Source organism: Nicotiana attenuata, chromosome 4 (assembly GCF_001879085.1).
Source record: "Nicotiana attenuata strain UT chromosome 4, NIATTr2, whole genome shotgun sequence".
Taxonomy (NCBI): Eukaryota; Viridiplantae; Streptophyta; class Magnoliopsida; order Solanales; family Solanaceae; genus Nicotiana; species Nicotiana attenuata.
Genome location: NC_031992.1, coordinates 6,625,223 through 6,642,780, shown reverse-complemented (window position 1 = coordinate 6,642,780; position 17,558 = coordinate 6,625,223). Strand labels below are relative to the sequence as shown.

General features: G+C 36.8%; 1 protein-coding gene across 1 annotated transcript; it reads right to left on the bottom strand.

Annotated features, from left to right (window-relative positions):
• On the bottom strand, nt 6,809-17,221 carry LOC109224904. The gene is made up of 10 exons (XM_019389472.1): nt 17,017-17,221; nt 13,911-13,999; nt 12,815-13,717; nt 12,592-12,712; nt 12,417-12,476; nt 11,241-12,014; nt 8,389-11,083; nt 8,106-8,299; nt 7,927-7,986; nt 6,809-7,475 (listed from the first exon to the last, which is right to left on the bottom strand). Exons 1-10 carry the CDS (start codon nt 17,063-17,065, stop codon nt 7,099-7,101), a joined length of 5,322 nt encoding a protein of 1,773 aa, XP_019245017.1. The 5' UTR covers nt 17,066-17,221; the 3' UTR covers nt 6,809-7,098.

The window sequence follows — 17,558 nt, the reverse complement described above, 5'->3', positions numbered from 1 at the left end:
CCAATTATACATGAATAAAAATACTTAAACACTTCTTACCCATAGAAAATAAATTTATATAATTATAGGCCTTAAGTATTTTTACAAGGCGCAAGGCGCATTGATATCTCGCCAAGTGGGTCCACCAACATATAGTTAACCTAAACAAACTTCAAATTGGTTACCAAGTCCAATGGTGATAGCAGAAAGAATATTTTCATCACCGAGTGAAAATGTAATTTGTCAAAATACACGATGGAAAGAGATATCTTGGCAAACAAAAAAGAATATGTGGATCAACTAAATAAGTTTTTGATAGTTATGATCTCTGATAAAAGCAAAACGTTTTTCAATTTTTACTGCACATAAGATACCAACATCTTTTACCAGAAATAATACTTAAATACTTTGACACTAAATGATCTTTTACTATACATATTCCTTGAGAAGATTACTATATGAAACTTAAAATTGATTTTTCCTTATATATAAGTTGATTTTGAAGAAAAAACACCTACCATGAGACTAATAGGAACTTTAGATCCCCTAATTGCCTTATATATAGAGGTTAGGCAATAATTAATGTCATACATGCAGAAATTATAATAGGCCTATGTGCTTAAGATATATATTATGTTCATGTAATAACGTTTATTTTTAACATTTCAAGTCGTAGCGTTGTGTGTGTGAGAGAGACTCCGCCCCCGCGCGCGCACTTGGAGGGAAGGAAAAAAGGCGTTGTGTTCATGTCAATTCTTTACGAGGATTCTTTCTTCTTGCATATAATAATAGAATTAGTTTCTTGTTTTGTTACATAAATAATTGACCGAAGATTTGCTTGCAATGCACATATATAGAGATTTGTATTATTAGTTAGTATATATTAAAAGCACAAATTCTTTTAGTGAAATTGTGTTGCCCTTTTTATTATCCTTTAAAAGCAGAGTTTACATTGGACAAAATTATAATTTAAAATATATTCCTAATATTTAGAATTTTGAATCAACTATAATTTAAGTTATAAAATCTATTTTCTTACTTCAACTACGTAAAAAATCCTATAATATTTAAGACATTCAAATCAGTTGATTTTTTTTATTTTATATTAATTATAACCATAATTCATTCCTTGTTACTTTTGCCTAATCTTAAATAGAGTTTTTCCACGTTACTTTTTCTTATTTGTTTTTCTTTAAAAAGTGAAACTAAATACTATAGATACTAAGAGAATCGAATATTTTGAATGAAACATAATTAAATTTATGTTAAGACAAGATTGAAATATCTACGTTAAAAATATCTAACAAACAAAGATATTTTATCTATCTTGAATTGTTAGAAAAGGTAGTAATAAATTATGTATAGATAGTGTTCACATTACATAAAATACTCATTTAATTTTTTTTTAATATTTTAGTACTTTAAAATTAACTAAAATTCTGGTTATTAATTTTTTTTTTTGTTTTAAGTATATATGATGTCCTAATATTTAGGACCATCCATATATATATATATATATATATATATATATATATATATATATATATATATATATGTTCCTTTTCCTCCATTCTTCACTGGTATTATATTTAAACCGTATTCTACACTTAACACTTACAAAACGAATAACTTAAAAAATGTTTAAATTTTTCATAGAAAAAATATTTGCCAAGAGTCAATAACATAATAATTAAACTTTTTGTAAAAGAAAAGATTCAAATGAATTATTGTTTACAGTTTTAAATCTAAGACATAGGATACAAAAAATTTGAATAAAAATAAATTATTCCCGTTAATGTTAAGAATAATTCAAAAAATTTAAACTAATTAGCCATAAAATAATATATATATATATATATATATATATATATAATATATATATATATATATATATTATATATATATAATATATATATATGAATATATGACGATAATGCATGCGTACTTGACTAGTTAAGCTCATTGGTTGAAAAATAAAAGAATAGTAATCTCTATCGTTAAACATTGAATTAGTTACCTCATATAACAAAGATTAATACCTTATTTATTTTAAATAAATACCCTTTTAAAAAATTATATTTCATAGCTATCTTTTGATTTTTTATAGCCAAATATCTATTTATGGTCACATTCTACCCTTAAGCCATAAAATAAGTTTTGTATTATTTTTCTCTCTCCACTCAAATTTCTCCTATCCCCTCAAATTTTTCGTATCCCCTACCCCATATCTATTCTCCCTCTCTCTCATCTTCCACCTTCATCTTACTATCAAGAACTCTCCGACAAAGCATTACATTCAAAGGAAAAGAAACACAAAAGGCCACGCAGGATATACTGTACGTGCTCATATTCAAAAATGTTTCAGATGTTTCATGAGTGAATTTTACAAAAACATCAATATCAGCATATAAAATTACACTAGGGCATCATATGCATATCCCCGTCAACAAAATTTGGGCAGAAGATAAAAGAGGGACGAGGAAAACTTTGAGTAGTTGACGAACCTTAAATACATCAGGAGAGAGCATCGCCGCCGCCGACCGGCAGAAATTTTTTCGCATCGGAATATCACTGCCAGCGAGGTGACAAAAAAATTTGGACCATATCGTGCACTACCAGAACTCTCCGGCAAAGCATTAGAATTAGAGTTCTCCGGGAAAGACTTTTGGATTACCGAGCAATCATCCGATATAGAAATTTTCTCCGGCTTAACAACGACAACCGGAGGCAACGATGACGGCGAGACGACATTAGGGTTATTCTTGAACAAAGACGACGGAGTTTGGGGCTGAGCAACTTGAATTTTTTGTTAATATATTTCAACGTATTTCAGTGTATCTCGTTGTATTTCCATATATTTCATTGTATTTATTGTCTTTTTTTAATTGTATTTCAATATATCTCGTTGTATTCCATATATTTTATTGTATTCACTGTCTCGTTGTATTCCATGAATGTATTCATATATTTTTTAATTAATATAATTTATGTATTCAGAGATATATATGTATTCAAATTGCTCTATTTTTGTTGTATTTATCGGCTGGGAAAAATATTAAGCATATTTTCTCTGAAGATTGCTGTATTTTTAGGATACTTTCAGGTTGAGATTCTTTTTATAACTGGAAATACAAATTTTGCGTGTTATAATTGAGTTTGTTGAGTTATATTAGGAGTCTATTATGTTAATTGATTCACTTTCTATTTAAAAACAGCTGACCATGCCATGAATTGCGCTATTTACGTTACTGTATTAACAAATACATATCGTGAATACAGTCGAATACAATAACATGTCTAGCTGTAATCCCCTATTTCACGCCGTGAATACAATCATATACAAAAATCTATCTAGCTGTAATCACATGTTTCACACCTAGAAATGCTACTGTATTCATGAATACAATAGCTTAAATACATCGAATACACACTAAAAAACCTGAAAACATAATTATAGGGAGTAATATAGTAAATGGTAGCTACAAGTACCTACAAGTAGCTAATAACCACTAAAACATAGCGGTTTCTGAAAATTTCTCTTAAATATTCAATCTAACCACAAGTTTTCTACCTCAATAAACCTTATTGTTATATGTGCCAATAAGCCCAACAAAGCCCATTGTTATATGGATAAAGGTCGGCGGATCTAGGATTTGAAGGTAGCGGATGCCACAATTTCTTTTAATGTATATCTTGTATTGACTAATATGAAATTTGTTAGGAATGTTTCTTCGGGTCAATTTAATAGGTATTTTTTATTTGCAAATAAAAAAAATTACATCTCAAATATTAAAATAGACGTAATTAGCATTTTGAATAAGGATTCATACATTTATTATACCAACACAAGTAAAATCAATATTTTCACTAGGAAATTATATATTTTTTGTATATTAAAAGTAAATTTACACAAGTAAGATAACATCTTCAATAAGGGAATTACATCAAGCAGAATAAGAAATTTTTTAAAAATATTTTCAATAGAAAATCATACTCCACAAGTATAGAATTAATAAACTACAAGTTCTCAAAAATTAAAATCACAAATCTCATCTTCTTTAAGCAATGGTTACGAAATTTTTGTCATAATTTAATAGTAAAGATATTTAAATTATATTTAATAACCATAGAATAACACAATTTTTTATAATATAATAAAAAAAAGATGAAAAAAGATTGATCTCAATCAAAAATTACCGTTAAGACCCAAGTTTTTCGGATATGAAAGAAGAAAACTCATGAATTTGAGATTAACAGGAATGAAAACTCATAAATTTGAGATTAACAGGAATGCTTATTTTATAAAATTTTATAATTTTGGAGTCTCTTTTTTGAGTGTTCTTGTCGCATATAAATAATAATAGAATAAAGAAAAAAATATAAAAAATAATGAAACGATAAATAGAAAATTGGGAGGTAGTCGAAATGAAAAAGGATTGGAACAAAAAAATAAATAAAAAGCACATGAAAAAGGAAAGTCGGACAAGGTTCAAGATAATTCCCAACTTGAATTTTACACACGAGAAAATCTTTCAAAAAGATATACCAGCCATGGCACCTTTGTCTAATTTACGGCTGCGGGTGGTAAGTTAAGATATTTAACCTAATTTAAGAAAATTTCAACGTAGGTATATAAAAAAATTTATCATCTTAGCGGGTGCCATACCACCCGGTGTAAAGGGATTATCAGGAATATGATTGATTGCTTATAAGTCGTTGCATACTTGCATTTTCATTTTCATTTTCATGTATCACCACTTGAGAAGCACTAGGAAATAAGAAGACTTGACCTAGCGTCCACAAGTACAAAATAGAATGACTACATCAAGGGAGAAAGAATGAGTTTACCAATCACAAATTCATAACCTATCAATTGGAAGGCTGCAATTTCTTTCTACTCCTACCGTTACTTTAGCACATTTGTTGTTTCTATGGGGTCCTGAAGCATCAACTTTTATTCGTTGGTGTCAACTGGAGGGGTCAGTGCTGGACTTTTATTGCTCTCACAGGTTTCATGTTACGTCTCTTTGAGTTTGTTCAATCTGTTCAATTGAAACCTTATAATGCAATCGTAGCCAACTACTGCTTCACCATTAGGGAGTGCAGGCCAGAGAGGATTTTTTTTCTTTTTTTAAGGAGAGGTACCAATATATTCATCAGTACAAAAGCCATATTTGCAGTTCAAAAACACAAGGACTCCAAAAGTTCTAATAAGTTACTCTGCTTCATCTGCTTAGTTTTCCTTACACAAAAAATGGAAGACAAAATACAATACATCTTTATTTCTTTGGATTGAGCTACTTCTAGCTTAAAAACACCTTGCATTTCTTTCCTTCCAATATTCCACTAATTTATTTTTGGCCTGTTTCGCCAAGCTTTCACAATCTTGTTGAAGTATTTGGACAAGCTTTTGGAAGAAAATAAAGTGCAAGCAGAAGCAGTTTTGGAGAAACAGAAAAAAGCAGTTTCTATTCAAAAAGTATTTTTTTGAAAAAAATACACTTAAAGCAGTTTTTAAAAGCTTGGCCAAACACTAATTGCTGCTCAGAAGTGCTTTTCAAATTAATTAGCCAAACACAAACTATTTCTCACTAAAAGTACTTTAAATAAACTGATTTTTGTAGCTTGGCCATACAGGCTATTTGCCTTACACTATCTACCACAGTATTCCACCATCTACACGAAAGACATGTAGACTGCCCATTTGGGACCAATCATTGTTAGAGGAAAAAAAGAACTGTCACAATTGGTGAGTTACTCCAGTGTAGAAATAGATGACTATTGTTCTCTTTACTTGCATGACAAAACACACATCTCGAGTTTAATCGGATTCCTTTCTGTGTAGATTCTCACAAGTCAAACAGGCCTTTTGGACACTAACTAAGAAAAGACAAACCACTTTGAATGATGCTTTTACTTTCCAGATATGCATCCAAGGCCAGTTTGTGCCAGCTGTCCAATATTGGAGAATGAGTTATAAAACATGTACTCCATTGAAGGCAAAGAGGTTTCAGCAAACCTAGAGCTAGTTCAACTTGAAGAAACAGATTTAATAGTGGAAACTTCACTATTGTTGCCACTCCATATTAAAGAGTCCTCAATATTGCTTGTGCCATGAAACACTTCAAATTCCTCTAAGAACTTTGCAGCTCTCATCATTGAATAGCCTTCTAAAAGTTAATTTCCAACCCTGTTGTTTCCCTGCATCTTCAATTGTAGCTTCTGGCGATAGAGTCAAACCAAACAAATCTGAAAAGAGATATTTAAGAGGCCGATGTCCCAACCGGCTATCATTCCAAAATTTCTATCATCTTCCACTGTATATCCAATATTTGTAGCAAAAACGAACCAGTGAGCTCCGATGGATCTCCACATGACCACCCCAAAAGCAGAACTTACTGGATTACCTGCCGTCCATATTTGTTGCTGATCACTTCCCTCCAAAATGCTTGTTCTTTATTATTGTATCTCCGTAACCACTTCATAGAGATTGCTGTCTCCAGAATCAAGTCTTTCACTTTTGCAAGTAAAAGGAATAGGGACATTACATATGCAGGCAGAGTCCAAAACACTATTCACCAATACCACCAAAGTAGAGGTATTGAATCTTCCGTCTTTGCCAAATCTCTTTTCAGTTCTTTCAGTAACACAACTCCAGATTCAATAACCTTGTTTTTAGAACCAAGAGAATGGGAAAAAAAAATTAAGTTTTCTTGCATTAACCTTCACGAGGTCCTGCAAAATAACTGGAGTTCAAAAGGCTCATACGTACAAGGATGTAAAAACTCAAGAGCAATACAATCAATAACTTTCGATGAGAACAGAAATATAAAAAGGAAATGATAATGCAGGGAGATTAATGAACCCACATCAGCTAAAGCATCACTCTCAGGATGCATTACAAAGTTCAATATTACAAAACACTTCTGGTGAAGGACAAACACGAAAAAAAGCTCTAGGTTTACTCCTGATTGAACCTGATTTAGAAGACCTAAAGTCAGAAATTGTATCACAAAAATTGCTTTTGAGCAGATTAAATAGTACTGCTTCTGTTGCTCGATAATCCTAAAGCATTTACAAACATTCTCAACACAAAGTATGTACCGTTCCTCATTCTACCTAATCTTCCACAGTCTGAATCTCTCCCATCATTATCCGGTTACTAACCACATTGAAGCCCAACTCTGAAAGGTTAACCTTCTTCCCCTTCTTACCCTTCTTCTTTCCTCCTTTTGTGGCCCCATCCTGCACACTTGAATTACCCTGGTCAAATCCAACGCTGTCAGAAGTCACATCTCTGGCATTTACACCAGTTACCTTCCGAACATTCCGACCCTGGAAGGCCATCTCAAAAACATCCGCAGGCAAAAAGTCTTTATAGTTGAGGAACTTGTCAATGAACTCATGATCAGGATCATAAGAGCCAAGATTCTCAATTAGAAGCATTTCAGCCTCTGATTTGGATTGCTTGAAACAGAACTCCAGAAAGCTGGTATCTGAAGGAACAAGAATTGGTACCACATCAGACAAACTGTCAGTATAGTTCTTTTTTGAGAAAGGACTGTCAGTACTGTTCTATGTACTGTTATAATCTTAGGTTGTTCTACGAGTAAGATTTGGGAGCCATATCAAGGAAAGAACAAAATGAAAAATTCAAGAAATTTCACTATTACGATGTCTGAGTTAAAAATATGGGCAGCCCTGTGCACTAAGCTACCGCTATGTGCGGAGTCCATGGAAGGGCCGGACCACAAGGGTCTATTGTACGCAGTCTTACCCTGCATTTCTGCAAGAGGCTGTTTCCACGGCTCGAACACGTGACCTCCTGGTCACATGGAAACAACTTTACCAGTTATGCCAAGTCTCCCCCTCAAATATAAGGGATGATAATTTATTCCAGAACTAGAGAGATCTAAATCAAGTGAGAGCTGCAGGTCCATAAAATACCTCTTGTACCAATGAGCCTGTCACATTCATTCTCACACCATTCTCTGAAATCCATTGCTTCTGAAACAGTGAAGCAAAGTGTATTAAAACCGTTTTGTCTTCAATTTTTTTTCTAATGAGAAGCAATGCATTACTTCAGATTTTCATTAGGTCCACACCAAAAAACACCATATGGTTACCTGAATGCTTTGTTAGAGCATCCTTCTTCCCTTTCAGGGACGAGTGAGCTGATGCAGGAGACGATGATAGTAAACGCTCTGCGGGCTTACCGCTAACAGACTTTTGCCTGCTCAATAAACCACCAGGAATTCCTTTCACTGGTGTGGTCTTGCTTCCCCAACTGCCTTGATTTCCAAGCTGAGGAAATTCAGACCTGCAGGCATTACAATATATAAAGTCCTACCAACAAAGAGAAGGGAGAAAGAAAAGGGGCGGGAGAAGACAGAAAGAGGGGGGCCATACTGCTTTGTCTCTTGCTTAGGATGATCTACTGGGCCCCAGAACAGATCGTCATCCACTTTATTCTTTGAATTAGCGCCAGCTTGTGAGTGAATCTGAATAGGAGATGCAGTCTTGCCAGGCGACGAACCAGTGGCAGACCATGATGGACCACCCACTCTGGCAGGTGGATTTGGCACAGATTTCTGAGTTGGCACTGGTATATGCTGCTGTCCAGAAGAGACCTTTTTTTCTTGTTCCTTTAGGATGTCCCTTAAAGATGTGGGTTTTGAGAGTTTCCCAGAGTCAGTAGACCATGCTGGAGCAGGAATAGGAGCAGGACTTGTAGCCTCACCTTTCCAAACAACAAAATCTCCTAGCGAAGGACCAGATGGTATAGCAGGTAGTACTTCCTTGTCTGGTTGTACCTGGCGCGAGCTCTTGACTTTGTCAATAGGACTTGATCCAACAGGGACTTCCGAAGCAGCAGTGGACACTGAGACCTTTGCTCCTGCACCCTTAGATTTTGCAGATTTTTTGCGGCTCTTTTTGGTGTCTTTAGCTTCAATGAAGTTGTCATCGTCGTTGACAGGTACAGAAGGTGGAACAAATGTCATATCAGGAAAATCTCTCTCTCTATCGCCTGACTTAGCCGAAGTGTTGTCAGCCAGTACTTCATGCAATTGACTTTTCTTACTCTTTTGGTTGAGAGAAACATCTGAATTGTTCTTACTCTTTTGGTTGAGAGGAACATCTGAATTGTTCTTACTTAAACTATTGTCGGAAGCATCTTGCTGAGTATCTCTAACTGAAGCATCTTGCTGAGTATCTCTAACTAATTTATGATCTGAATTAGTAACAACCCCAGCCCACGGAGTAGATACACTCAAGGAACTGAGGGATGTGGCAACCTCCGTAATAGCTATTTCTGCTTGTGCTCTCCTCTGCTCTTCCTCTTGAATTTCCAACAATGACTTTGGCTTGAAACCAGGAGCAGGTTTCCAAGCTCGCTGTCCAGACTGTACTTGGGTGTTGAACTGTGAAACTGGTGGAATTTCCCCCGTTTCACCTTTTGTCTCCACAGTTGCGTGAGCAGACAATGGGTTTTGCCCTGGATATTCGACCACAACATCAGCAAAAGCTACTTCAGTTTTGCTATCTTTTTTTTCTGGACCTACAGCTGTAGTTTTTCCGACTGAAACAGATTGTGCATCAGATTTGGCATCAGAAGCAATCACGGTATCAGATTGCAAGGGCTTTGATGGCTGCGACTTAGAAGCTCCCTTCGTTAAGTCAGAAGCTTGCCCCTTGGTGGACCTTTGCTTCTTCGACTTCTTTTCAGATGATTTTTTTACTTCCCGCGGTTCAACACTTTTCAGTTCCTTTGTGACAGACAGCCCATTGTGTGGATCTCTTTCAACCTGCGGCTCCGAGGGGATTGCAGCTGGCGGTGATTCAAGTTTGTTTTTCTGATGCAGATCATTATCAACAGCTGGTGGTGGTGGTGGTATAACAGACTTTTCTACTTGCTCAACAAGCGGAAAATTAGAGGCAATTTCAGGAGTGGTAACGGCCAGAGGTTCGTTGTTTTCCGCGCCCTCAAGGGGATGTTTGCTGGCAATTTCTGTATGTGATGATGGGTCAATCATGGCTGTTGCCATCCTTGGGACCTTTTGTTGAATATCATCAATTTGTTCCTCAAAACCCCAACTCCTCTGACTGGAAGCATCTTTAAACATTTGATGTGGCAAGTGCAATGATGAGGTCTCAAAACTACCTATTTGGGTGACATCCTGAGAAATGCTCGGGGGCAAGACAAAGTTTGATGCATGAGCTTCTTCCATGACTGGATGTTGTACTTGTGTATTCATTGAAAACAAATTAGGTGAAGGCTGGAAACGAGTAGGATCCACAGTAGCATTTCCCGCAGATATGCCAGGAGTTGGCAACTTGCCATAAGGTTGTTCACCAAATCGCTGATGAGGATGCGGATCAGACAGCACCTGCGAGAGCAACTGCTGCTGCTGGCGCAACATTAGCTGCTGTTCCTCCTGTTTCTGCTGCTGCTGCTTGAGCATCAACAACTTGTCTAACAATGACAATTGTTGTGGTCCTCCTAGTGCTGCCTGAGACTGTAGCTGCATCAAATACTGTTGTTGCAATAGATTTAACAACTGTGGATCTTGAACGCCAGATGAAAGTAGCTTCTCAGTAGCCAAAATGTTGGAAGTATTATCCATGGCTTGGCCTAGTAAGTTGGTCATAGGTGGACTCTGGGGGTGTAGCCTTTGTTGTTGCATTCCAAATGCAGATTGAGGGGGCATACTCTGACCTTGATGCATGTCCATCCTTTCCTGTAGCGATTCTAATCCCCCTTGGACGGGGAAATTAGACCATCCACTAACACCGCTACTAATGCCAGCTGATCTGTCTGGTACACCCTGAAGTAGAGACATTAAATCAACATTCTGATTATGGGGCTGCTGGCGAACATGTTCAGCCATAAAAGGCACTTTTGAATGAGGCAAAGGATCCTGAACATTATCCACATTTGGAACAACAGATGGTGCATCTCTCCCAGGCCAAAGAGGAAAGGGCTTTGGTAGAGATCTCTGCCTCTCAAGAGACATCTTTTTGGCCAAGAGATACAGATTATCTCCACTTTCAGCTACAATAGGAGGAACGGCACCAGTACTATTTGCAGCATAAGCCGGAATGCCTGCCGAGCAAGAAAAGCAATAACAAAGCATCAGTTGAATATTAAGGAACATCTTTCCAATTTTTGAAGCTTCACTTATTGAAACAAAATATGAGCATAGAAAACAATCATGCAAAATTGTACAGGAATACTACTGAAAAATAACATCCAAACTAACCTTCAGACTGAGCAAACTTGTCAAGCGGTGCATGGCTCACTTTGCCAGACATCAGCGATTCCAAGAATCTATTCTCAGCCTCCGTTGCTGAATGTTTGTAATTCAGTTCAGTCTTTACCTTATCAATCTCAGTTGAACCTGCATGAAGTTTTGTGAAGCTGCTCAGGTTCAACCCCCCTGGAGCATCTGCATTTGGCTTTGGTGCTCCAAATCCAGGTGGTGGCCGAGCCTTAGCACGCAAGTGGGGCATAACATCCCCCAGCAGAGAAAATGGTGAATCAGGCGGTGCAGCAGCTAATCGAACTTGCAAATCTATGCCAAAATATCCAGCCTCAAACCATCCAATAATATCACTACCTGAGAAAGGACCTTGAATAGCACCTTGTGGATCTTTGTATAATAGAACTAGGTCCTCCGGAGATGACTGTGAAAGTTTCCTCGTTTCCAACTCTTTGTCCATGACTGCAGACAATTGCCTTTTGAGAACAGGATCTCCAAACTGCCATTTAGATCCTTCATCTTTGGCATAAGATGGATCTGTGAAATCTCTTTCCCATTCTGTATTTTTATCCTTCTGGCTCTGTAGCCAGCCAATGTCAGATGTTTTTGGCCTGACATCAGATGGCCTTTCCCTAGCATCATTAGCCACCATATGTGAACGTGCACCAATTGAAGGAGACCGCCATATGCCACCGTGGAGACCAGGTGTGTGTCCTGGTGTGCTTGGATCTCTATTGACAGACTCGCTTTCTCTATGAGGAATATTGTCTTCGACTGAAAATGAACATAAATAATGAGTTCAAACAATCTACTGAAACCCAATTATAGATAAACAAGCATTATAGACAGATCTTTTTAACAAGTAACACCATAATTCAGAAGACAACTCTGTTTACTGAAAGATATATACAACTAACAGACTAGATTATGTATTTGGATCTCGAGGTTTTCAACAAGAAGACATCCAAACCACAGTTGACATTTAAGATTTTTAATTGACTACATCCCGAAGAACTGCATAGTACATCAAGGGACAAAAATCCACAAATATATCTTCAACACCTAATTTGGGATCAGAAAATCTCTTAAAATTCTGCTTATTCTCAGATTTAGAACTGAACCCATATGAATGAAGTTTTTCAAAGGAAAAGCCTTCCAGATGATTTGAATAACCACCTTTGGCATTGTCAATACTTTCTTCTCTGGAATCATCAAGTGATAAATCTTCTCTGCTACCTGAGCATTTGAGAAAACAATGATGACAATCAAAACCGTAGCACAAACCAACTAATTTGAGATCTTAATTAATCTAGATTCAGAAATCCCCAAAAGCTGATCTAACAATAAGTACCTAGCTTGTTACGCCTTGGCTGCGTATAATCGGTTGAGTTTCGACCTAATGTTCCATCTTTAGTAACCTGCGGAGCTCCACTACTCAGAACATCCCCCTTATCAATTCCCTTCAAGATACCCTATACATAAATTTTGAGCAGTTAGACTTCATCCAAACAAACTAAACATCAGATTAAAATCGTTATACTAAGTAAATATATTCAAATCTCTCTGCATGTTACCAATTCCTCAGAACTGGGTGCACATAATGCGAGAGGTTCCAGAGGTTCGTCTTGTGTAAGTGAAGGAACTTGCACAATCCCATCTGAAAACTTGCTACAAGACCGCATGTCTATCACTCTATACACATCAAGCATTTTTATCCGGCTATATCGTAAAGGAGAGGACACACTTTCAGCTTTCTCTGAAAATGACCCAAATGACTGCAAATGAGGAGAGCCTTTATTCACGGGGCTCACTCCAGAGAGAGCACGACCTCTACCAAGAGAAAAAGTAGTGGTGGCCCCATCTTCACGTCCACGGCCATGAGAAAATGTAGGAACCTGTTTGTTTGGCGTCGAACCCTGATGAAGAGGTTCTGCCCTTCCTCGGCCGTGAGACGTAGATCTCCATGGCCGATAGTGGTCACCCTCTCTCTCATCCTTTCCAGAGAAGGCAAGACCTGGAGACCCCTTTTCAAGATGCATCTCAGCATCTTTGCTAGGGTTGCTCCATTTCTCACGCACAGCATCACCTTCCTTCTCATCAGGCCCCCAGCGCGTGTTCCACTTGCTCTCTCGACGCTGATCGTGATTGCTTTCCCTATTTCCAGAATCAGTCCATCTTTCACCTGGAACACGTCGTCCTTCTCCATGATTTCTGCCAGAAGAGTCAGACCAGCGTTCCACCTTGCGGCCCTCACCAAGCTCCTTATCTCCCTCCCTCCAGCGGTCCCTTCGAACAGCAGAATTGGTGTCCCTTTCTTCATCACGCCAGCGGTCCCGTCGACCGGGTTCCATATCGAGCACAGATGGCCTAAAAACATCTTTCTTCTTTTGATTATCATGGGTATCGTCACCCATCCCTGGAAATTTTGCTAACTCAGAATGAATAGCATAACCGGGATGTGTACCGAGATGGTTGTCCTGCATTTAAACACCAAGAGATGACCAAAACATTTGTGATTGGACTCATTTATGAATTAATAATTCAACACACCACTACACAATTTAAGCAGAAATCCTCAACTGCTTATATCATAGCTCTAAAATACTTCTCAAAAAGGGGGAAATGGTACAGGGTTTAAACAAGGAAAATCCAAAGAAACAATGAACACACCCCGGTAACTATCCCAGCCTTACTCTCCCCTGGCTTTGGCAGGAGCCACTGAGGTGAAAGTGGGATGGAATTGTTGGGTCCTTGCACATCTACATGTATCAAAACAAAGATAACTTAGCAATAAAGATATAATCTTGCATGACGACAAATACAAATTGGAATCAAAACACCCTTTTCATTATTTCTGTACTAATAATAATAAGGAAAATATAAGACGCTACACATAAACCCTTGAAGTAATTATATGAAACCTCTACCATTCATGGAAATTCCAAGGGGTCCACATTAAAAACTATTTACAGGAGCAGGGAATTTGCAAGTCTTGTAACTGATCAAAGGCGTGTAAAATAGAGAAACAGAATGATACCTTCAAGAGATAACATCCCACCTTCAACTTCGAAGTGCTCAATGAGAAGTCGAAGCTTTACCAAAAAATGCAGTAGATTTATATAAATCAAATAGCAACATAGGATACCTAACTTACACGCAGAAGTAGTCACTTCTTATCTCTCACAAATACAAAAAAGATACTAGCAATCATATGCTCTGGTTCTCCTTATTGGTAAGTCCACTTTAACCATGCCTAAATTCATTTCCCAACATTTGTTCTTCATTTCAATTAGAGCGTAATCCAACACTATTTTATATTATTACCATCAATATACCTGTACACTTGGAATCAAGATAATGGTGGTCATGATGGAAACAACATTGAAACCAGATGAAATCCAAATGTCCAACTTAATTGAGAAACACGTAGTACCAGTATATATTGGCTCTCTTTATTAAGCCACATCATGTGCCATAAGAAAATTACCCCCCCCCCCCCATCCTTGTTAACCATACAAGTTATCTTCATATTTCCCCTCATTGCACTAATGATATTCCCCAGTTTTCATCTCCAATTTACACTATCATCACTTAGCTAGCAAAAGACACGAAGGCATGAGCTATGTCTAACATGGTTGTAAGCATAGTCAATGTGTGTCATAATTAAGAGGTTAGTTTCTCACATACTGCATTAAGCTTCCTCTGAGAATAAAAATTTGAAATTTTGACCCACGTAAATTAGTCAATAAACAGGTCAGACAAATGATCGTGACAGGCAAGCAGAGTAGTCAAAAGTGAAACGAGCCAATGTATATCGGGGCTTCAAGCACAAAGCACAAGTTAAAGCACGGGCTTAGCAAAGAAAAGTATCAATAAAGAAAAGCCAGAAAATGGAAATGTAATATAAGAAATATAACTATAGAGGCAAACAATGATTATTTGGTGAAGAAGTGCATGACTTAACACCTTGATGCCTACACTAAAGCGCCAACTAAGCAACGCAAACGCAAAGCACACATCTTGGGTTTCATTTAGTTTCAAGTTCTAAGCGTGCTTTAGCAAGCCTTCAACAACATTAGTTTGCAAACAGTTGCAGGAATGTTGGAAGTGACTATTGGGTGTCTAGGGCCCAATATATCCACAAGATATATAATTGTAAAAATTTATATGTTAAGATGGATATATAACGACGCAAGATTGGACAAGATTAGAGTCATCACGTCCAACAAAAGTTGAAAGTATCACACATAGAGAATAAGACTAGAGCAGTGTTGTCAAAGGCGAAAAGCGTTAAAAAGCGCTCCAGGTCTATAAGGGCTTTAAGCGCAAAGCGCAATTATAGTGTGGGCTTTAGTTAAAAAAAGCACAATGAAGAAAAAAATAAAATATATATGTAATGCAAGAAAAAAAATTAACAAGTTCATTTATAATGATATCCTTAAAAATTAATAATATCTTTTAGCCAATTATATTTATTATTTTGTACCACTCTATTCAAGATAGAACTTACTGGCAATAAGGTGTGGGCTTTAGTGCCTTGCCTGCACGAAAGCGCAGCCTAAGTGAGGCGAAGCGCATGCCCGAAGCTTTTTTGAGCTTCAGGGCTTAAGTGCGCCTCAAATGAGCCTTTGACAACACTGGACTAGAGAAAGTAGTCTCACATGGTTTGACAATGCTCTATGTAGATCTCCACGTGCATTGTTCTTATACGCAGCAATATGAGGATTAAAGTTGATAAAAGAGGAAGAGGCAGACCAAAAACCATAAAGAGGAATTTGACCAAGGACCTACAATTTCACGCAATCAATGCGGACATAACTAAAAACAAAACGAAATTGAAGCAACGGACCCATATACGTGATATCTAGCTGGTTGGGTTTAAGGCTTCCTTGTTCTTCTTGCTTTATATCAGGCGTTTGCCAAAGTGTTTTGATTCCAGTAGAGACTCATATATCCGTGTTATGTGTGAGATTTAGAGGACTTTTAGCTAAAAAGTATTTTTACTACAGAAATTAATTAGACCTGAATAGAGTTGAATTGAAACAACTAATTCATATTGAGTACCCAACGAATTCGGTATTGAAGCATAATTGATAGATTTAGTTTAACGAGTGTAAATAAACAAAAGGTCAACCTCAACAACCAACCGGAAAAAAAAAGAACCTCAACAACCAATCTGACATTTCTTTCTCTCTCTGGAGCGGGTGAGAGACCTAACAAGTCTAATGAGCATTTAAAAGAAGTATCAGGAGCATAAAGGTAATGCGTCTGGACACTACAAAGCAACTAACCAAAACATACAACATCATCAAAGAATCATCATTAAAACGCTCAAACATGAGACCAGCCTGCCGATTGCTAGGCAGCATTACCAGCTACCAACATAAAGTCAATTTCTTTGAGGATAAAAGTAATGGTAGGAACAAATGTGTAGGGAAAAAAGGAAATTTATCAAACTTGATAGTCATAAATTAATAAAACAAACACAGAGACAGAATCTTCGTATTATCAAGCAAATAAAAATCAACACTTTATAATCGAGTGATATTTTCTATAGCAAAAAAAAATCAAAAAACTGCATTCCCTGTTCTCGAAACTCAACCAATATAAGAAAAACCCTAAACCCACAGTGGGGAAACAGTAGAACACACATAAAGGTACAATCTTTCGACACATTCATAGCGTTACACAGGGAGAAATCAAAATGAATGCTATCTATGAAAGTTTAATTTGAAGCTGAGGAAGTGCAAATTAGTAAATTAGAATTTAATTATACCTTTGGAGATCTGGTTATGGGGAGAATCGAATTCAGTTTTGTCACCCATGGCTGATTGATCGGAAGGAGAAAAAGAGAAGAAGCGCTCAAAGAAAACCCTAATTTTCTGCTGCTGTGATTGACTGACTGCTCGCAAGACAGGAAGAAGAAGCTTAGGCGGGTGAATATAGGGCAAGGGTAGTGAGAGGGTAATCGAAAACCTGGGTTACGTTTAATGACGTGTCACCCTTCGGCGCAGTTTAGCCATATCCCCCCTATGATTTTCAATTTACAATTTTCAATTTTTCTTTTTTTTTTTCTTTTTTTTTTTAATAATGATGGTGTCCTATTCAACTCACAAGGTGAGACCTCATAAGTCATAACCCCAAGTGCTACGACAATATTATTCTCATTGACTATTAGGCTATATCCTTAGGTGCGACATTTTATTTTTTTTTTATCCAAGATACTTTTTTATGATAGTAGTATATGTGACTAATTTATTAGCACTTGTTATCTCTCGACTCTCACTATCATAAGTATAAAGTAAATTTATCCACCAA